Source organism: Microcebus murinus, chromosome 5 (genome assembly GCF_040939455.1).
Source record: "Microcebus murinus isolate Inina chromosome 5, M.murinus_Inina_mat1.0, whole genome shotgun sequence".
Taxonomy (NCBI): domain Eukaryota; kingdom Metazoa; phylum Chordata; class Mammalia; order Primates; family Cheirogaleidae; genus Microcebus; species Microcebus murinus.
This window is the reverse complement of record NC_134108.1, coordinates 43,345,399-43,368,467: the sequence shown is the minus strand read 5'-3', so window position 1 is coordinate 43,368,467 and position 23,069 is coordinate 43,345,399. Positions and strand designations below refer to the sequence as shown.

General features: G+C 36.0%; 1 protein-coding gene across 6 annotated transcripts; it reads left to right on the top strand.

Annotated features, from left to right (window-relative positions):
• The first annotated feature begins 427 nt into the window (after positions 1 to 427).
• RWDD1 (RWD domain containing 1) lies at positions 428 to 20,236 on the top strand. 6 transcript variants are annotated; one of them, XM_012753239.2, is made up of 10 exons: positions 428 to 887; positions 2,087 to 2,214; positions 3,289 to 3,402; positions 4,135 to 4,187; positions 8,464 to 8,529; positions 13,185 to 13,315; positions 17,478 to 17,621; positions 18,319 to 18,451; positions 18,935 to 18,997; positions 19,941 to 20,236. In XM_012753239.2, the coding sequence occupies exons 7-10, from the start codon at positions 17,496 to 17,498 to the stop codon at positions 20,060 to 20,062; spliced, it is 444 nt and encodes a 147-aa protein (XP_012608693.1). In that variant the 5' UTR covers positions 428 to 887; positions 2,087 to 2,214; positions 3,289 to 3,402; positions 4,135 to 4,187; positions 8,464 to 8,529; positions 13,185 to 13,315; positions 17,478 to 17,495; the 3' UTR covers positions 20,063 to 20,236. The 6 variants fall into 6 exon arrangements, with proteins under 6 accessions (XP_012608693.1, XP_075859155.1, XP_012608694.1 ...); XM_076003040.1 differs by lacking the exon at positions 2,087 to 2,214; XM_012753240.2 differs by lacking the exon at positions 4,135 to 4,187.
• Positions 20,237 to 23,069: the final 2,833 nt, after the last annotated feature.

The following is a 23,069-nucleotide window of genomic DNA, read 5'->3' as shown; positions in this document are numbered from 1 at the left end:
TCAGACATCTTTAGATTTTGGTCCAGCTGCGTTCATTTCACAAATTCAAGAGTGAAGCCCAAAGATCTGAACCCAGTAGCCAGATCTCCGGACTCCCAGGCGATTTTTCCCCTGGGTCCACCCCGACTTAATAAGCAGCTGGGCGACCTCTGGACCTGCTCGACGCAGTAGCAGAGCGTTCGCTCCTCTGCTCACGGGACTCTACACTGACCCCAGCTCCTCGCCCAACTCCAGTGGGCCGTCATGCAATTTGCAGGTCGAAAAGCGCAGAAATCACATGAACTCAACCACTACTCAACACCAGGCCGACCGTCCGCAGCGCGAGCTAGACAGGGTCGCAAACCGGAAACCGTGGGTCGCTCCGGGACCTCCTCCCCGCCTCGCCCCTACCTACACGGTCCCGCCTAGGAGGCCAACCTTCAGCCCAGACTCATCGAGCGAGGATGGCGCACTGAGGGGCTTCTCAGGCTCAGGCCCTGCAAAGCCCCGGAGCCACTGCTAGGTGTCCTTGGCGAATGCCAGACCGGGCGCCTTCACCATCCCAGCAAATCCTGAGCGGGCGTGGGACAGGCGGCAAATCAGTGCCCCGCTGGCTAGGCCGAACGAGTCGAACGCGGAACTAGGGAGCAGGCGGAGCCGGCGCGGAGCTGTTGCTCAGCAGGCCCGGCCTGACTTTGGGCCCTGGGCCTTCTAGCCGGGGACTCTGCGCCTGCGCCCGCCCTGCAGCCGCCAGCTCTCACGGCGCGGCCCTGGTCTCGGCTGCTGCGCGCCGCCTGGGTGTCTGGGCGATCCATGGGCAGCTGCAAGGGCCACGATGACAGATTACGGCGAGGAGCAGCGCAACGAGCTGGAGGCTCTGGAGTCCATCTACCCCGACTCCTTCACAGGTGACTTCCGCGGCCGCAAGCCCGCAGCCGCCCACAGGTGGAGTGGGTCGGGCAGGAGCCGCTGCAGCCCTCGGCCTCCTGGGCTGGGGAGGAGATGGGGACAGCGAGGCCGCGCGGCCACCTCGCCTGCCAGTCCTCTCAAGTTCTTCAGTCACTTACCAGTAACTCAATGACTTTTTCCCTTTCTCCGCTTGTTTCCTGAAGTCTCAAAGTGAGGGTGATGCTGCTCTGCGAGTGTCAGGCTTGGAATTGAGATGGGAGCACTTGGGTTTCTGTGTAGCCTATAGCAACCCGAGATTTAGTGAACTATACTGAAAGAGAAGGTACGCCAAGTGAGATTAGTTTTTCCAGAGTCGCAAAGGTGTTGGTTTTCACATTTTCACCTTTATTGAGGTAGAAACTGTTTTTCCTATAATGCTGTTTTAAACTTTGTGGGATTCAGAGTGCTATTTTCAGTAAGCAGAATCGGTTTTGAGAGTAGAGTAATCCCAGAAGTTTGTCAGGCTTCTTTAAGAAGGTATTCTGGCATTCTGCGGAATGCCTATTGAATGATGTGGCCCAAATTTCTGTTCCGCTGTAGATTCATAGGTTGTTAGAGTGGAAGGGATATTAGACATCATCTAGCCTGGGACTCCTCCTGCCACAAGCAAAATAATGGAGGCTCAGGAAAGGTAAGTGTCTTGCTCTGGGTCCGCCAGCAAGTTAGGGGTAGGGCTGGTACTGAGAGTTAGGTCTGGAATTCTTTCCTGTTCTTTCACCCTCCAGACATGTGGGACTGGGATCCAGCTCCAGCTGAGACGAGGGGGAACAGAAGATTACTTGGTAGGTTGGACAGATTTAAAATAACGATAAGGTCATTAGGCATAATTTAAAGGAAGAGAATTCTGTATGAAGCCATGCTTCAAATGATTCTGAAAATGCTACAAGATAACTGTATCAATGTGACTTTCTTTAGATCTGAGAAGCAGTCAAATAAAGCCAGTATAAGTGAGTAGATCCTAGGTTTGTGGATTATATTCCCTATCCTTTCCTTTGAGTGTTGTCCATCATTGATGGTCCAGAATTTATAGTGTAAATTTATACTTTAATTGGTAAACTCCAACCCCTTTCTCGCTTTCATTGTGTAGCTTAGTTTTCTTGGCTCCACCTTTTGACCACTGCTTGCAATGGTAGCAAATTTTGTTCTGCTTTGCCAACAGGCAGATGTCTCTCAGCTACCCCAGTATAGCTCCAGTCCTGTTCATGTTCTCTCTCGCCAGCAGTACATCTATGCTGTGAGGATGTTAAGGGGATGAGTGAAGAGGGGTTTGAGAGTGTCATTAACTGGGTGAGTGTGTATGGAGTCTGGCTCCCTTCTCTATCCTTGCTTATATGTTGATGTCTAAGTAAAACAGAATATAGGGTCAGTTGTTGGATATATTCTTAGTTATGATGTTTGGTCATTTCCAGCGCTTTGGAAATGAATTGGTATCAGCACTGTGTAGGCTGAGTCAAGAAAGCATAGGATGCGCTATTCTTTTCATTTCTTTGGAGATAAGGGATCCTCCATCATTAAATCCTGTGCATATAAGCATTTATAAAAGTGATACATTTTTAACCCTAAAACTTCTTGTACTTATTTCAAATTGTGCTAGGTCCTGACAGCTCTGGTATAGTTCAGTATGTGAAATTCTTGTCAGATGCACAAGTGCTTAAGGATTCGGAGCCAGGGTAATAAAAGACAGTTTTTGACTCTGTTGATGCATTCAAGTATTCTGCAGTATCAGTCGAGCCACCTGCCTCTAATTCCTATCAGCATTCCTATAAGCTTTGCAATAAATAAATTAAAATGAAATGTCTTGATTTATAGTAGCTAGGGAACTTTGCCTTACTACTGATCATGTTCTTTATGAAACCTCTTAGGGGAAAGGCAGAGGACTTTGAAATAAAATGTTCCTATATTTGATCTTTTGAAATCTTGAGGATTTTCAAGATTTGTTGCTTTATAGCCTTCTTTTGTGTGTATGATTCCAAACTTTTGTATTCTCATGCCAAGTTTTAAGAAAGAGCTTGCTTGTGTCAATTTACCAAGGAACACTAATTGGTAGTTTTCTAACTTTCGAATCACATTTAACTTTGAGTTGTATTTAATTATTGGATTTGGTATATACTCAATGCTATTAATAAAGGATGTAGATATACTTTTTTTTTTTAATGGATGACTGAGTGCTTGACAAAGAAACATTTGTTAAGTACACAAGACATCATGTGGCTGCTGAAGAGGCACAGTGTAGCCCAGAGACCTAGCCTAACCTCAGAATTAATTGCTTGACTATTTGCAAAGAACTTTTGGTCCACTGTTGCATTTGTTGTGAATTATAACAAATCATAATACAATTTCTTCTTTTTGCCTATTCTGTAGCTTGATTGCACATTGATCCAACCCTCCTAACAACTAGTCTTCCAAAATATAAATGGATTCTCCTGATACCACATTCTCCTTCAGTAGTGCTTCACTTGACAAGGTCCTGCTAAGGTAGTAGAATTTGGTTATTTCAATTTCTATATCAAAATCTCTGGCTGTGGGAAGTTTTGTTGGAACAAAATTTGTTGGCATCAAGTTAACCAAAAGCCAAATTTCCATAATTCTGTTTGCCTTACAAAGAGGGCTACATAATGCTGTATTTGCTATGTCAGTACCTCTAAGTAGCAGCCATCAGCATTTAACAGGTATAGTTGTATCTTAGAGATAGGGTAGGAGTCATCTTGTAAAATTAATTTTTCTAAAACATGCTTTTTGAAAGGACAGACACTCCCTAACAACCGAAGGGATTTTGATATGTGCTCTCTGGTTTTTGTGAAAACTTAAGTTCATTTGTGTATTCCTTTAGTGTACCTTTTAGCCACAATCTTCATTATCTTTGTTTTTGATAAAATACTTAATTTGTCCATTTCACCATCATCTTCCCCCATATCACCTAACGCCTCTCCTGCCCTTCCATTAGTTCCTTCCACTATGCCCAACAGCATTCATTTTCTCAAAAGTATTTTGGTCCACTCATAGTGGTGGAAGTCTGGCATCTTTAGTGAAGGCTAATCTTTCCTCTGCTCACTGTAACTCACAGTAATACATTGGAATGGGATTAGTCCTTCATCAGAACTTGAGAATCATCCATTTTTGCAAATCCAATTAAGTAACTTTCCCATCCCTATTTTAGTTGCTACCAAACTTTAAAATATTCCTTGTTTTCTTTGATTTTTATTTTAGGATTAGGTTCAGCTGTGACAGAGAACCGCATATAGCGCTGGTTTTTTAAAAAGGTAAATAAATGATTTTTGCTTCCGCACATAAAAGAATTTTGACAGCTGTAGTCCCAGAAATCCTCAGGGACCCATCTTCTAACTTAGCTCTCTGTCATTCCTAAGATGTGGTCTCACTCTCATGGGCAAGGTGGCAGCATTCCCTCTCCAGGCAGTAGGGCAAATAAAGGAATGAAAAAAAAGAAGTAAAAGACAGCAGTTTCTTAAGGACATTTTCTAGAAATGGTCAAAGGACATATCTACTTCCATCTTGTTAGCTGGAACTTAAGTTATTTGGTGAGGCCTAGCTGGAAGTGAAACTGGAAAATGTAGTCTTTATTCTGGGTTGTCAGTTTAAAAACTGTATAACTTGAACAACAGGAGAGTGGATATTGGGGGTCCATTATTAATAGCAGTATTTCCCAATATTGTTTTTCTTTGTTGAACTTTGTTCACATATTTTTCTATAACAGCAGCTTGGTGTTGTGTCCTCAGACAAATCGTATTACCTCTCCAAGCCGCAGTTTCTATACCTGTTTAATGAGAAAAAATGTTAAGTGTAAATAATTCATAACTGTTAAACAGACATAACTCTTTACTAGAAATTTACCATCTTAGTTGTTGATATTGCAATAATACAGTTTCATAATTCCTTATCTTTATCAACTAACAATTTTGATTTCCACTTGTTTGGTTGCACACGAGCATAACCACACCTTGAAAATGCCATCTCTAAAATTTTGGCCTTTGAAATTCCTCCTTTTGTCTATAACCCTTGTAGCCCTGTATTTTTTTGTTCCTGTGTTTTTATTGAACATGCTTCTCATAATTTCTCATGGATTGATAGTTCATCAACTTCTTTCTGGTCCATCTTGCCTCCCTATTCTGGCTGGCTCCCCAGGTTAAGCAGTTCAGTGAGTGGTATTCTTGCTAACATCCCTATGTCCTTTTGGTTTCCTAATTTACTAAATACTTCTTGTAATCACTTTTAGGAGCTCAGTCTATTAAGAAAAGAGACATTGGATAAATTTAGAGAGAGGGGACAACCTGAGTTGTTTTGGAGAATGGAGGGGTGATGAGGAGTGAATGGGACTGGGGGAAGGGTATTCCAGCATGGGGCACAGCATATGCAGAAGCAGGACTCTGAGAGATCAAAATGTATCAAAAGGACAAGTGTTTTGGTATTGTTGGAACATGAACTGAGAAGTAAGAGTCATGGAAAATGAGACCTGACAAGTAAGCAGGGGCCACATCACAGAGGGCCTTGTCAGAGATTTAGATATGATCATTGCCCATTTTATCCCTCCATAACGACGCAGAACATACAGTGTACACATTGTAGACACTGCCATGTCAGACCCAGGTCCTGATAGGGGGGGTGGCTTCACAAATAAAATAGGCTTCGGGTTATGCATGTTTTCTAGTGTGTAGCCTGTGACTGCACCTGTTTCTCACACTGATCCCAAAGAGAACTGCTGGTGTATGTGGGTAATGATGTGATAAAATCTGCTTGCTGGGAAACTCTATGAGAGGAGAGACAGTGGGCAGAATGGGATGGGAAGGGGAGAATCATCCTTTTCTTAAAATGCTCCTTTCCCTTGATTTTTCATAGTACTGTTATCTATTGAATTTGTTATTACCTCTTTCAATCTCTGGCAGTTTTACTTCCTCCTACTTTGTTCTTCAAATTGAGAATTCCTTACAGAGTTGGTGCTGACTTTCATCTCTCTCTTGTTACTTTTGCGATGATCTCATTTAGTCTAAAGGTCTTAGATATGACGTTTCTGTAGTTGACCCCACATTGAATTAAAGCCCAACTCTCGTTAGTGCTATTTGCATATTTGATTGCTTCCAACTGAAAGTACCTGTGTCCTTAAAATATATCATGTATGAATTTTATTTTTCTTGTATTCTTCATTTGTGTTAGTGGTACCACAACATTCAGCCTGCAAAGTGTCATTACCATCTTAGCTTCCTTCCTATTTCCTGTTATTCCCATTGCTGCCAACCTAGTTCAGAACTTCATTACCTTTGCCTGGGTCATTGCAATAGTTACCTAGTTTCATCCTACTTCTAGTCTTGTTTCTTCTTTCCATTTTATGCACTGTTGTTAGATTTGTCTTCCTATGTTTAGAAAGCAGTTTTGACCATATTATTGTTAAAAACTATTGTCCATAATTAAATTTTCATTATATTTTCAACTAGTTTTCTTTACCCACATGTAAGTCCAAACTGAAAAATTTGTAATTTTTTTTTTTTTTTAATTCCTTTAGGTTTCCCACCATTGTGCCCTTGCTTCCATGGTACCCTCAACTACATTCCTCTTCTCTATCTCTACTGACCAATTTGCCATCTATGATTTACAGCCTAGCTCAAATGACTTCCTTGGAATTTCTCAGCTGGAAATATGTTTTTCTTTTTAAATGAAGCCCTATACAGTTTATTCATTTTGGTTGGTTAGTGGCTGTATTGCCTTAGACAAATTATTTAAAAGCTCTGTGTCTCAGTTTCTAAGTCTATGAAATTGGGGTGATACTATATTTGATTATTTCTAAGATATATTTTTTTACATTTTAATGAACTTATCTTACAATTGATTACATGTCATAGTTTAATTGGCACCTTATTTTTCTTTCTTAGTGGTTTATAAAGTAAGGTGCTATTATACTTGATGGTATCATTAATATAGTGAAATATAGTGAGAGTATGAAGTCATGGTCTTAGTGCCAGAAGTAAAGGATTTTCATGTAACTACATAGCATAGCACAGGCACAAAGTGATGCTCAATAAATGTTAGCTGTTATTATTGGGTATGGGTTACCCCTGACCTACAGCCTCATAGAATCCTAGAAAATGGTAACAAATTGGAATGTCATTGGGTTAAACCCTTATTTCTACAGTTGCAGACTTTAATGCATGTAACATATATTCATGACATGAATGCTAAAGTTTGTCATGAAAGGAAATAAGAATGAAACGCATCAGCTATATTTTTACATATACATATTAAATAATAGGCAAGGCCAATCATATTATGAAAGCTTTATTTTAATGACCTTTCAGTGGCTTTTTCAGCATGGGCTAGACTGCCTGAGACTTATTAAAATATGAGTTCAGTGAGTCTGTCTTCCTGAAACACATTTTAGTAATTATAGGTGTTCATCATTGGTCCAAGTACCTTAAACTCAGTTAAAATGAAGGCAACTGTATTGAAAGTATTATTGATCATATATATTTATAGCAGCTTCAGAAAGTTCCCAAATAGTAAAAGCTGAATAGTTTCCATGGTTACTTTTTCAGTGATCCATTGCTCTTTCATTTCAGAAAAAGTCTGTGGAGCTGTGGCTAACCTTGACAGGTACCAGTGCTTCCCAGGCATGGGATGAGGCATAGGCTTTTCTCCTAGGCTTAGCAGCCATCCCTGGTGGCTTGAAATTTCCTTGTTTACTATTCAGATTGTTCTGAATACAAGTTTTATTTTTTTGTTATTGTTTTTCTCCTTTCATTCCATTAGTTTAGTTCTTTCATTGAGCCAGTATTGAGTTTCTATGTACTGCCAGGCACTGACCTAGGAGCTCTCATAAAGTTGTTATAATATTCTTGTGGGAGAATAGATAATAAACAGAAATACAGTAGTAGATAGGCATTAGGCTGTAAAGTGGCATATAAAGCTTTCTTATTTATGTATGTATACGCGACTTACATGTCTTAATAAATTGCAGGCAGTATGTTTAGATTCATAGCTAATTCATTTTATAATTCTGTGAAAGATGGTAGAAACTCAGTATTTGTGAAAGAATAAAAATGGTTCCAGAGATGATGTAGGAGAGAGAGAAAGCAAGAAGACACAAGCTAAGAAAACAGTATTTACTCTTTGTTTGTCATGGAGATTCTGAGTTAAACCCCAGAACATATAAGTATGAAAATCAGTAATGAGACAAATATTATTCATATGAGTAGTTTCTTTTTGCCATTGCATTTGGGATTCTTAAGAATGAAATTTTTGATGTGTAGTGGAGACTTTGAAATAAAAGGTAAACTTATTTCACTGTTTTGGTAAAACAGTAAGAGGGTTATGTATTATAAGTATTTCTGTCCAGATTAAAGACAACCCTCAAGTTAAGTAGAAAGTTGATGGACATTTTATCATTTCAATGTTCTGTTTAGTCTGTATTTGTGGAATTGGAAATATAGGATAGGGACCAATTTTCAGGACTGGTTAGTGATAATTTGCTAATAAGAAAAAGTGTCTGCCTTAGGAAGCATGTTAATAATTTCTCTGTATATTTTCTTGCAGTGTTATCAGAAAATCCACCCAGCTTCACCATTACTGTGACATCTGAAGCTGGAGAAAATGATGAAAGTAAGTCTAATAAAAAATGCTTGCAGTTTTTCTAAGCTTCTCTCAGGAATTTCACTCAGTCTGCAGCCATTGTGCTGGGCAAGTGTGGAGGTGCTCAGGTGCTGTTATGAATCTAGAACAAATGTTGTGTGTTTCTAATCAGTATTTACTGTGTAAACATGATTCTTAGAGAAAAAGAGAGGAAATCAATGAAATATAGTGTGGCACAATAAGATTAGCTTTTAAAAGTGAGGCAGAAACATTAACAGTATAACAGATGGAGAAAAGGTGGGAGATTTGTATTCAAGCAAGACTTTGCATGCAAATGTATTTCAGTGGCTGTGTGGTATTTCTTTGATTGCTGTTTTTCCATGGCTCTTTTCTCTTTGCACGTTTAGATCATTTACTGGACATTTGCTGTTACAAATGGGACTGGTTATACACCTGTCTGCATGTTTTTCTCTCTCTCTTGAAATAGAGTAGCTGTAAAAGCAATACGTTAAAATTAAATAAATTAAATTTGGCAGATGTTTGGGGTAAGTGGTATCTAAAGTTTATTTCTGCCTTTAATCCACTTCAGTAAATGAGGTAACTTGTCAGAAATGTTATATAAATTGGCATTAACAACCCCATGAATTTTTTTTTCCTGTAAGGCTAGTGAACCAGAATTCTGCAGGAACAGTCGTTAATCACTAATTCTAATAGTATCCACTGATAACTCTAAATCAGTCTTGTGCAATTGAAAATGAGGTTAGCATTCAGAAATTACCAAAATCTGAGTTAAAAGAATGTTGCCAGGCTTGGTGGCTCATACCTGTAATCCTAGCAGTTTGAGAGGCCATTGCTGGAGGATTGCTTGAGGCTAGGAGTTTGAGACCAGCCTGAGCCATATAGTGAGACCCTGGCTCTACAAAAAGTAGAAAAATTAGCTGGGTGTGGAAGCACAGACCTATAGTCTCGGCTACTCAAGAGGCTGAAGCAGGAGGATCTCTTGAGCCCAGGAGTTTGAGGATGTAGTGAGCTATGATGATCCCACTGCACTCTAGCCTGGGCAACAGAGGAGATAGATAGATAGATATGAGACTGGGCAACAGAGTGAGATAGATAGATAAAATATTATTTACTACTAAATTGATAACCAATATACTTTTGCAGATAGGTACCTAAAAATATTTCTGTGATGCATTAAAGTACTGATTGCTTTCAAACTATTTAAAACTTTTCTTTGTAAAGAAGCCAGTTTGGGCTTCATATGACATTATTATGGGTTCCAAAATGGTGTGGCAGTGCTCATTGATAAATAATCCAAAATATAAATTTTTTTAAGATTACACTGAATGAAAGTAAAATTTAAAAATTTCTCCTGAAAGCTCTCATATTCAGAATAATAGCTTTATTGGAAGCTAATGATAGCTCTATAAAATAGCTGTGTACACTCAATACAGTCCCATCATCTCCCATTTGAAATGTACCCTCAGAGTGATTTCTTTGAAACAAATTCCTAGATCATACCATTTTTTTTTTCTGAAAACTCCATTTTAATGAACCAATTAGTAGAAAAGCATGCAAAGGGCATGGGTATACAATTTCTAAAGGTAGTAGTATAAATAATCACTAAAAATTAAAAAAAAGTCCCACTAGTAATTAAAGATGCAAGTTAAAATGAAAATATTTCATATCCAACAAAATATTAGTATTAGGAGATAGTGTTGTTCTGTTGAGTGTAAATTGATACATGTGTTCAGGAAAGCTATTAGAATTATGAAGCAGGAAACTTAAAAATGAACATATCCTTTGATCTAATGACTAGTCTATTTATGGGGTATTTATTCGGAAGAAAGTATCATGATACAAATAAAATACACACAAGGGTGTTTATAATATTGTTTCTATCTTAACCAGTAAATGGTGTTATGCTTAGAGAGTGGAATATGCTTGTATTGGATGTTTAAGGACTTGGACTTACTCATATACATATATATATATATATGTATATATATATATATATATATATTTTTTTTTTTTTTTTTTTTGAGACAGAGTCTCATTGTGTTGCCCAGGCTAGAGTGCTGTGGTGTCAGCCTAGCTCACAGCAACCTCAAATTCCTTGGCTCAAGCATTCCTTCTGTCTCAGCCTCCAGAATAGCTGGGACTACAGACATGCGCCACCATGCCCAGCTAATTGTTTCTATATATTTTTTTAATTGGCCAATTAATTTCTTTATTTTTAATAGAGACGGGGTCTTGCTCTTGCTCAGGTTGGTTTCGAACTCCTGACCTTGGGCGATCCGCCTGCCAGAGTGCTAGGATTACAGGTGTGAGCCACCAGGCCCAGCCCTTACTCATATTTTTTTTGAGATTTTATATTTATATGTGACTGTGCATTTTAAGCAAAATTTTATCCATCTATCTATAGGTGAATTTTACTTAAAATGTAAATATATGCAGAGAAAAATAATGTGTACTTTAAAAATATTTTTAAGATATTTAAAACATACCAAAATGGAAACAATGATACCTTACTGGTGATGAGATTATTTGTTATTTTATTTTTTCCTTGTTTTATGCCTAAATTTTCTCTAATGAATATCTAGTACTTATAGTAATATCATTAAATATTATTTTTTTTAAAAACTCATTTTTTAAAACAGCTAAATTTTTTTAATATACCTGTATGGTGAAATTCAATTAAAGAATATTCTTAGAATATGATATATATGAAACAAATTATAAAACTCCCTTAACAGAAAAGAAGAAAAAACTAATATGCCATATGATGAATTTTATTTATTTTGATTTGCTTTTTAATTTCTTTGGGGTGAGAACATTTAGTATTTCTGTGTAATTTTTAAGTATACATTATTAACTACAGTCACCATGCTGCATAATAGATCTCCAGAATTTATCCTGTCTGAAAATTTGTGTCCTATAACAAATATCTTTACTCTCTGGTATCAGTTGTAAAGTCTCCTCTTCCATTTAAGATTTTATTTATTTTAGTCTTCTCTCTTTTTTCTTAGTCTAGCTAAGTTTTGTTGATATTTTCTATTGCTTTTCTAATCTCTATTTCATTTATTTCTGCTCTGATCTTTATTATTTCCTTCTTTCTGTTGATTTCTTGCCTAGTTTCTTGATTTTCTAGTTTCTTGAGCATAATGTTGTATTGTTTGAAACCATTCTTCTTTTTTGATTTATTCCTATTAACTTCCTTGTTAGAACTACTTTTGCTACAACCCATAAGTTTTGAGATGTTCTGATTTTATTTTCATTTGTCTCAAGATATTTTTTGAATTCCTGTTTAATTTCATCTTTGACTCATTGGTTGTTTAAGGCCTGGGAGGTAGGGGAAATGGGATGTTGGCCCAACGGTACAAAGATTCAGTTATGTGATACAAATAAGTTTGGATATCTGTTGGTGGCTACAGTTAATCATACTGTATTGTATACTTGAAATTTGCTAAGAGAGATGGTCGTAAGCATTTTCACCGCACACACACACTCACACACATACATACTGTAACTATGTCAGGTGATGATTATGTTAATTAGCCTGATTGTGGTAATCATTTCACAATATGTGGATATCAAAACATCACATTGTACATCTTAAATATATACAATTTTTATTTGTCAAGTATACCTCAAGAGAGCTGGAAAAAAAATAAAAAATAAAAAAACTTCTTGTTCTAGCAGTAAAATTAGAATGTGCTAATAAAGGATGAAAGAAAAATACCGGAAGACACTGTATTTCTTACTAATCTCTATTATTCAGTCCTTTGCATTTATTGACTCAAAATTCTTTGTTGACATAACACAGAAATTAAAATATCAAACCTGAAAGTTTTAAGTACTTTTTTCCCCTTCCTGTGAAGACCAATCTAGATTTGAGTTACTTTATTAAAAGTAACTCAGTGGATTTTAATAATTACAATGTGAGTTACAAGAAAGATGAACTTTAGGCATAGGATCACTGTGAGTTACACAGAGTTTGAACAGAAAATGTGTAGCGTTACTGCTTAGTTGCAAAGTGCCTGGTGGAGTTGAGAACTCACTGGGCGAGGCTGCAGAGAGGCACTTTGCCCTGATGTGCCAATAAGAGTTTCACTCCTGTACAAGTGTCAGGTCTATAAATTGTCACAGGCCAAGAGAAGGAGTGAGAATGTATAGATGAATTAGGTTAAATGTTTCCCAGGTAAAGCCAAAACCATCATCCAGCCACCACTTAACCCTACTGACACTGTGTAGATACAAACACAGATTCCAGGGCTATAGCCAGAGATCTTCTGCAGGTGGGAGCTTGCTCTGGTGGAGGCTAAAAAAGCGAGCCTACGTTACTAATTTTTTATGTGTTATATTCTGTGTCTTTTGTTTGTCTCAGGGAAGATTTTAAAAAGAGTGACTTTAATTTATCCTCTTTTGCAGACATTCAGTATAGTAAAATACCAATAATGGTAAATGTATTTCATGAGTAAGAAGTGATTTTTGTCATTCCTGTGATTTGTTTCACTTATCTCTTTGTGGTATGTGTTGTTTACGTTAGTGATTATCTATCTGGTCTCTTAGTAACCTTAGTTTTCTTTGTAGGCACATCTGTTGTGCTACTTTTCACTGATTCAACAGATACCTACCTCTGTACTTCTAAGGTATTCACATCAAACTCTTGCCTTGTGTTTCAGCTGTCCAGACTACCCTCAAGTTTACATATAGTGAAAAATACCCAGATGAAGCTCCCCTTTATGAAATATTCTCCCAGGAAAATCTAGAAGATAATGATGTCTCAGACATTTTAAAATTATTAGCATTACAGGTAAGACAATAACAATTTTATGTTTTGTAGTGGCATTTATTGGTCTTAAATATTTATACATTAATTTCAAGAGTTATAAAATGCTGTTAAATGTGTAAACATCACATTGACAAGCATAATTCATGATACATAATCACAAATCATCTTTATTTTTATTTACCACTATAATATTAATACAGTATATTATTACTGTAATAATATTATTACAGTAATATTAATATTGATTGAAGTTTGAGTAATATTAATAGAAGTTGTCCCGGTGTTCCTACTTGAAACTCAGTCAGCCCCATTACTTTTCTACTCACTCTTAAGTGATAAAAAGTTCAATAAGTACTTTAAGTTGTAAACACAGTTTTGATTTGGTTCTTAGAATGCTTAGTCCCATGTGTAGCCAAAAATTTCAACTTTTAGAAAAATTAAAACTCTTACCCCTTCTGACCCATTATAGGCTAGCTGCCTAAAGTCTGAGAAGATGACTAGTGACTGATCCCCTCCCCCCCATCTCTTCTCCTCCCTAAGTTTACAAATAACAGTGGTTTATGACCTACCCCTATATGAGGGGAAGGTTGTGTGGAAGAAAAAAATGTATTTTGGAAAGTTCTTACTGGACTAGTTCTATTGTGGGATGGGCTACCCACAATTTGGGCTTGGCAGGTATTTAAAGTTTACTCATGCTTGGATAGAGAGTGTTCATGGGTTCTTCAGAATAGAGAGTAGGGAGAGCAAGTAGAAGTCTTACTCCACCATCTTAAAATCAAAGTCCTAGCTTTGTTTGTTTAATAAAGAATTGACAGAAAACATATCTCTGCCTTAGATATGACTTATACATTCTAAGGACCAATGGTCCCCTGAGTGCTGATGTTATAAAAATACCTGGAGCTTTTAGAGAATGAAGAGTGAAAGAAAATATATCAGACAGGAATTTTTCCTAATCCTGGGCCTGTTCAATCTGTTACCCAGCATGAAATTATGCTAATTCTGACATTATTTGTCTTAACATGTTTCCTTTTCAAACTTTGCGGAGAACCTGGGATAATTATGCTATATTTAGTCAGTCTTACATTAATGTGTTAATTATTCAATCTAAGTGAATTTTTCCATGTTAGTATTAATTTCTTCTCTCTCCTGTGAAAAAGGCACTTTTGATTTCTTTGACCCCTGCCTGAGATCAGAGTTGTTGAGAGAATATTTGTGCTTTTTCTCCAAAAATAGTTGTATTCATTTTCAGGTATCAAAATAATAAATTCATACTACAAAAAGTCAGAAAATACAAAAAATCATGAAGAAGAGAATAAAAATTACTCTTTATCCCACCAACCAGGTATAATTATCTACTAACATTTTGGTGTGATATAGTGCCAGATTTGTTTTCTTACATGTATATACATAGTCTCCTTCTCCCACCCCAAGCTAGATCATTTTATGTTTTATAACTTCCTCTTTTCACATAACAACATATGTGGGCATCTTTCTATTTCAGTTAAGTGTATATATATGAATCATTATTTTTGACAACTGCATAGAATTTCATTGCATATGTAATTACATATCTTTATGATTACATATCTTTAAAAATAACTTGCATTTTTGCCTGATTTAATGTATAATTCTTTTTGTAAGTCTTAGGAGCAGGTTCTCCATTGTATCCTTAGTGCCTGACACATTAGACACTCATAGTTGTTGAATAAATGAAAAGAATGAATCACTGATGAGTATACTAGTCCAATGTTTTCTAAAAGTAGGTTTGCTTGAATTAAAGGGTATGCATACCTAGGAATTTTATACATATTGCCAAATTGGCCTTCATAATGGTTTAGCCAATTTATGATCTCACTGTAGCTATTGAAGTGTCTATTTTCCCACATTTGCTAACATTAGATATTTTCATTTAGAAATAAAATGATGACAAGATGACAAATTTATATAGTTATCCTTTGCATTTCTTTAGATACTAGTGATATGGAACTAGTATGACTTCTGAGTTATCTAGTTTCCATGTGAATGATTATTTTTTTGCTTTTCTGTGAGAATTTTTAACTTTTATAAAAGATATGCTGCTGGGATTTGTTATTGAAATGTGTTGAGCAGTTGAGCATTAGGTTACGTGACCAAGACAGACACCATCACTGGTCTCATAGATTTTATACTTTGGTGAGGAATGTGGACTAGCAAACTAGAAATCATTATTTTATGTGAAAAATGCTATGATAGGTTAAGTATAGGATTGTGGGTCTACATAGACTTGTAGTTCTGGAGAAACTTCCAAGAGGATCTGAGACCTGGAGGGAGAGTTTGGCAGGAAATAAAGGGAGTAGAAGAGTTTCAGGGAGGAGGAACAAGCTTGTTAAATTAAAGAGCATTGAGGTGGGGGAAGGGGGTTGGGGAGAGAAAGAGATTATTTCTCCTGGAACTTCCAGTCATAAAAAATTAGTTAAACTTAGCATTTGAAGTTGGTGGTGTTAAGTGGTGGAACTAAAGAGGTTACTTTCTTCTTTAGAAGGATCTTCTAAATTGTTTTAAAAATATAGACTTGGTCCTGATTGGTTTGGGAAACTATTAAGGCATTTTAAGCAAGAGACTGACTAAATTAGTTATATGGTGCTTCAGCTTATAAATTAGTTTTTCCTGCATGGTGTGTTTATTGAGTAGTCAGGGGAGGTTGATGTTAGTGGGGGCAAGATAATAGGTTTTAAAAAGATAGTTCCTTGTAGTATTCAAGCTGAAAATGATGGTATCCTGGGCTAGGGTAAAAACAGTGTTGACAGAGAACAGTGGACAGACATTTACAAATAGATAAGAGGCAGTGATGGAGTTTATGAGATGGAGTGTTCAGACTCGCTGGATGGTGGTGTGATTTGTGGAGGTTGAGGATCTAGGAATAGGTTTTGTGGAGAAGATGATGGTTTCAGTGTTGGGGTGACTGTGGGATATCAAATCACTGTAGGCAGTTTTAGTATGTGTCTGGTACTCAGAAGAGGCTTGTTTAGTCAGACAGTTAGGATGGTTAGCATAGAGACACTACGGAGAAGCCCCACTGAGTTGGATTACAGGCTAGTACTCATGGAGGGCCCAGGACATGCAATACTCACTCAACTGCTGCTGAGGCCAGCCCTGTCAAAAAAATACTTGGTAATCTCTGCTGCTAGGACTGGTTAGTATATTCTACAATTATTTTTTTTTTGCCTACTTCATTGAAAGTCTGTCTTGTTTCTGCAGAGAAACAAGGTACTTTGTTTTATTTTATTCTGCCTTCAAATGACAAACTTTCTAATAGTCTTTGAGTTTTATCCCTTCCATGAGTTGGCAATGCTTTTACATTTGTTTTTAAACCATTTCAAATCTATAGAAAAAAAGGTAGATAAAGATAAATTAGAAATGTAACTACATTTTTGTATTATTATATTATAATAGAAAATCACTCTGGCCTCAAAATTCAATACATTGTCATAGCTCTTAAAAATACTCAAAATACTCACCAATATCTGTGGAGATTAAAAAAAGATACTCAGAACAAAAATAATGAAAACATGCTGGAGAAATGATGGTGCTAGTTACTATAGGAAAAGTTTTTCTGAATTCTATTTATATTTATAATTATTAAAAAATTAAATAGAATTTTCTGAAATACGATATCTGTTTTAGGTTGGATATGGCAAATCTACATGACTTTTAAAGTAAGATTTATATATATGCTCATTTTAATGATCATTTATAGAAGTATATGAACATATATAACTGAATTAGTAATTATGTTATAAATGTGTGGATTTTGGGCTGGGCACGGTGGTTCACACCTGTAATCCTAGCACTCTGGAAGGCTGAGGCGGGAGGATCGCTCGAGGTCAGGAATTCAAAACCAGCCTGAGCAAGATCAAGACCCCATCTCTAATAAAAATAGAAAGAAATTAATTGGCCGACTAAAAACATATAGAAAAAATGAGCAGGGCATGGTGGCACATGCCTCTAGTCCCAGCTACTTGGGAGATTGAGGAAGAAGGATTGCTTAAGCCCAGGAGTTTGAGGTTGCTGTGAGCTATGCTGACACCACGGCACACTCTATCCCAGGCAACAGAGTGAGGACTGTATCTCAAAAAAGAAAAAAGTAAATGTGTGGATTTTTATTTTTCTGAGAAGTATGTTTCTTTCATTTTTTGTTACATAGGCTGAAGAAAATCTTGGTATGGTGATGATTTTTACTCTAGTGACAGCTGTGCAAGAAAAATTAAATGAAATAGTAGATCAGATAAAAACTAGAAGAGAAGAAGAAAAGAAACAGAAAGAAAAAGAAGCAGAAGAAGCTGAAAAGGTATATTTAAAAGCCTTGTTCATGCTCCTTATTCTTTAAATCTGTTTTTGATTGGTTGGGTTTATTTTTGTCAATTTCAGTAAATTTTTTTTAAATTGCAAAAGTAAATAAAAATAAATTTTAGTAAAGTTTTACTAAGAGTAAAATTTTACAAGTCCCTCATTTGGTTGGTGGAACAGCATGAGTAGTGAGTGATAATCAGTAAAGGTTAGTAAGCCTTATGCAAATAAGACCAAAAAATATAAATGATTTCACCTATGGGATAGACTTTAGGATTATAAAGCCCCTACTACAGTCATTTATAAATGTAAGAAACCCTCAAATTCTGAAATGATGTAATAAAGCTATGATTTAGTATTACAAATTGATATGTATTCAAAACATATTAGTACTGACAGGAGCAACTTTCTTCTTAACGATAAATAGCTACAGTGAATACAATTAATATATTGCATATTATCTTTGTTTTTTTTGTATAATAATCAAAAACAGGCTTTTCCAGAGTAAACTGCTAAAACCAATGAGCAGGCAGAAATCAGATTAAATATTAATATTTCAAAATTTCAAACATTAATTTTTTATATATATATATTTTTACAAGGAGTTGTATGTATTTGTTTAGATGATATCCTTAGTCTTCACTTCTTAAACTGCTGTCTCATTTATCTAATGGCTTATGTCTTTTTTATTTTCTAAGAAATTATTCCATGGCACTCCTGTTACAATTGAGAATTTCTTAAATTGGAAGGCCAAGTTTGATGCAGAACTCTTGGAAATTAAAAAGAAACGGATGAAAGAAGAAGAACAAGCAGGAAAAAATAAATTAAGTGGTATGATTCCCACCCCCATTCCAGTTCCTCCGACACCCTCATTTTTTATATAGCAAGAATATCATTCGGATGTATACCTATATGAAAATAATATACTTAGGCATCTAGGACAAAAAGAGAAGAAATATCTACATGATAATCTTTTTTCACATATAATTTATTTTTATGACTTATTTTTGATATAAATGTTATAATCGATAGACCCTCAGATATAGGAACATTCAGGGTCACAAGTCTTACAAGTGGCAGAGTCAAACCTATTTGTTTTTCTAGATTCTAAGGCAGACTCAGTCTTCTTCATTTGTTCCATATTATATATTTCATATGCCTCTTAGCTACTGAATGGGTTCATCAGTTTATTGAAATTCACAGAAAAATAGGTTTTTAGACTTGTTTTCTTAGATTATTACATTTTTTTGAAGAATTGTAGGGAAGATGCAGGATATTATGCCATTTGAATTAAACATACTTATTTCTTTTTAGGGAAACAGTTATTTGAAACAGATCATAATCTTGACACATCTGATATCCAGTTCTTGGAGGATGGTAAGATAATATTAAAATTTCACATGTATATAACGTGCCAACTTTAATCTTAAACCATGAAATCAGAGTGATAACTTTATTTAATGTAAATTTTCTCTCCCAAGGCTGTTAAAAAAATACATTTTGAAGAATAAATTCCAATGGTTGATTAATTTGTATGTTTGAAATGAATGTTACAATTCTATAGCAACATATTTTTAAAATTTTACAATAGCTTAAGCAGTATCAAATATAGCAATAGATAAGACAGTGATGGTCACACTAGCCCAGGGGCTGGGAACCTTTTCATGTTGGAAATCCACATTAATTTAGCTGTAATCAAATAAGGCTGCATGCAAGAAACTTCATAGCTATACTTAAAAATGTACATAGTAGTTAGATTTTGTAAAAATCTAATTACTATGTACTTAATAATTTCAAAAAGTGAAAACTATTTGTTAATTTTAAAGTTAACCTTTTAATGACTTTGTTGTGTCTGCTTTTTGTTGGAAAGCATTGTTTAAAGGGAGAACTGGATCAGAGTGAAGATCAAGTTAAATCTGTCAATTAAATAGCAAGTATAGTTGAGCTTTTAATGATGTGCTTATATGCCACTATTGGAAGAGATAACTCCTGGTACAGGTCCCATGGTCAGTGACAATCAGTTGTATAACCAGGGCAACATATCATCATTGTTTTCAACTTACAACATGCCACATTAAAAGTAATTAATTCTAGTAAAGCATTTCTTTTTAATAACTGGATTTTTAGACTATCAACTGAAAACAAGAAGTTGTCAGTCTCTACTGACTAAAACAGATCATTAACATTTGCCATAGTAGTTGGGATTTTATTACTCATATCTCTCATGCAGATTTAGAAGTGTCTGTTGGGTACTGCTAGTGAGTTTTATCTTTTATTCCTGAGTATAAGACTGAAGGTGAAATTTGTTTGCCTTTTGCAGCTGGAAACAATGTGGAAGTAGATGAGTCTTTGTTCCAGGAAATGGATGACTTGGAGCTGGAGGATGATGAGGATGATCCAGACTACAATCCTGCTGACCCAGGGAGTGACTCAACTGACTAATGGACTGTCCCTATCTGCAGAGAGGCTTGATTGCCACAGCATCTGTGGCTATGCTCAGAGGGTTTTGATTTTCCTTTCTTTTTTTCTAAGAAAAAATGATTTTCAGGAGAATATTCTTCTGATGGCTTTCATCATTGAACTTAATAAACTGACCTTAAAATTTCAAATATAAAATGTTCAATTCCTCTTATTGGTGAACAGAAGGTTGCATATTTTAAAATCATTTAGTTTTGGAGAGAGATCCTGCCTATAACACCAGGACTTTAAGGTAGGCTGCTACTGTGCACATGTTGAGTTTATACATGAGGTATTGGAATGACTTTGAATTTCTATGCTGGAGACAGTGGCTGCTTTTGGATTCCAAGTGCTATTATTCTTATAAAGTATGAAAAGACTGAGGTGAATAGAACATTAAAGCTTGTGGATTCTCACCTCCAGGCACAATAAATTTAACTTTTGACAAAACCAGAAGCTCATATTTTGATCAGGAATAAAATGGACTTAATCTTTGTCTTAGTCCATTTTATATTGTTATAAAGGAATACTTAAGGCTAGTAATTTATAAAGAAAAAGGTTAAAAGGTTTATTTGGCTTACTATTCTGGATGGATGGAAAGTTCAGGATTGGGCATCTGGATCTGGTAAGGGCCTCACGGTGACAGGGCAAAGGGGAGCTGCATGTGCAGAGATCCCATGGTGAGAAAAGAAGAGAGGGGAGAGGTAGCAGGCTTTTTTTTTTTTTTCCAAATCCATCTCTGGTGGGAACTAATAGAATGAGAACTCACTCACCTTCCAGGGAGGAGGACATTAATCTGTTTATGAGGGACCCACTCTAATAACCCAAACACCACAACACTGGGGATTAAATTTCAACATGGAATTTGGAGGGGACAGATATGCAAATCATAGCAGTATTTTAGTAGTATTTGAATGAGAATTATGTGTGGAATTTTTTTTAAAGGTGTGTGTTTTAAAAACTAGGCCCTTCTCAGGTTAGATTCATAAACACTGATCCCCAATTTGATTTTTAAAACAGCAACATCTCATATTAGTTCTACAGGTGATTCTGATGCACACTCCTGTTTAAGCACCACTGTCCTGCAGTTGTGAAGTCTAAATATTTTGGTATTTATTTTCTCTGCCTCTTTTCTAATCAACCAGTCTTAAAGGCTCTGAATTCTTGGGGTTGTACATTTCTACAAGAGAACATACAAAGGTTATGTATGAGACCTTGGTAATAATTTGGGATGGTTGACTTGGTGGTTCAGGTAAAGTTATCTAGTCACTGTAGTTTTGGAGGACTGTCTCTTAAACCCAATGGGAAATAAATTATGTTATTATAAATTTATAAAGCTATTATAAATAACTGCCTCCAATCAAAAATACATATGCCACATATTCACAAACAGCAATATTAATCCCACATTTATTTTTGGAGAGCTCATAATTAAAAGCAAATTATTTAACATAAAACTATTATTAGGGGACTTAATGGTTTTCAAGAAATCTTAGGATCCCAGAAACCTTGATGTCATACCAATAGAATGGTATTTCTATGAAGAGAGAAATCCAAAAGCTTGTGTTATGTGAAATATTTCTTTCCCTAAGGAGATGTTCTTTTTGAAGCTGATCAGCAGATGCATGAGAATCTGGAAGAAGCCATTTAATTCAGGTTAAAATAAGCAATGGTGAGCAATGCGGTGCTGAAGTCAATGAAAATTTACCTTTGAAGTGTCAAGAATGATACCCTCTCTACCCTCACCTAATTTTTAAGGACAAGTTATATACATTTTCTCTAGGTGTTGAAGTGGATTTCCACCTTTGCCATTTCAGAACCTAAAGGCAGAACCTAATGGTAAATGAAGACAGCCTTGTTAGTTCGAATGACACTCCCAAGTATTTTTACCTAGATTAAATATTAACTTTACTGTTGGCTTTGTATTCTGGCAATTAATCCAAGACTATGCTTCTCAAATGGGAGAACACATGCTCTTAGGATGTACAACAGCATGACTAGGGGTATTTGGAGCAATAATTGGCCCATCTTAGATTATTCGTTTTGCTCTTGGATTTGGGAAAAATTTTATTTTTGTTTTTCTACTCATGCCAAATTTTATCAAAATGCTGTTAGGCTGAAAACAAACACAAATATGTGTATTTATTACTATATCCCTGTAATAATTGCCAGATACACATTAGGCACCTAATGTTTGTTGAATGAATGAATTATGGACTAGAACGTAAAATTTTAATGTATTTTAAAGATAAAACATGACAGATAAAAGAAATTTTTTATTTGCTATCTACAGCTTTGATGAATGCTCCTAGATTCTGCACTACTTTATGCTCTTTTGCCGGTAGGGATGCCTTAGGGATAAATGCTGATCTAAAGCAACACATCTAAATGGTTAAATGAACATTTCCCAGTTGAGGTAAAACCAAGAGGACTGATCAATAACATCGTATCAACAAGGATTGAGTTCATTTACTGTACTGTCATAAACTCCAGAGATGTATGTACCAAGAAGCAAAGACATACATTCTTGGATTCCCCCAAAAAAGATGATTGTGGGTTTTTGATATTTGTGTGCTAGCCCTTTTAGGTGTTATGAATTGCAAACAAAGTAGGTGAACTAAAATAGCTTGCAGTGGTTTTCTTCCAGAGAACATGTGTCAGGCAGGAAAAGTAGGAGACGTTATATGATTATGTGTCAAAACGAGTCACATGATTCAAGAACTGTAGGGACTAATTTTAGAAAGGCCATTAAGTGGTAGGGAAAATCAGAAGAGATGACATGTGAAGTGTGAGTTTATATAAATATATAAATGTGCATGGCAGTAGTTTGCTGCTTTATGAACTATGTAAGGGTAACAGAGGAAAGAATGGTGCTATAAAGGTATATCATTGAAGTATTCAGGCTTCTGTTGGTGAAGTTTCATGGAATTTGGTCAAGTTACCTGTGTCAGAGGATGGATGATGGAGCCATTTTATTTGTTGGGCAAACTCA

Bases quoted from the DNA above. Each gene is read 5' to 3' on its own strand.
- RWDD1 (XM_012753237.2), top strand. From the start codon at position 815: ATGACAGATTACGGCGAGGAGCAGCGCAACGAGCTGGAGGCTCTGGAG. The intron at 888-8,463 runs GTGACTTCCGCG...ATTTTCTTGCAG, and splicing joins CTACCCCGACTCCTTCACAG to TGTTATCAGAAAATCCACCC. The intron at 17,622-18,318 runs GTATATTTAAAA...TTATTTTCTAAG, and splicing joins AAGCAGAAGAAGCTGAAAAG to AAATTATTCCATGGCACTCC.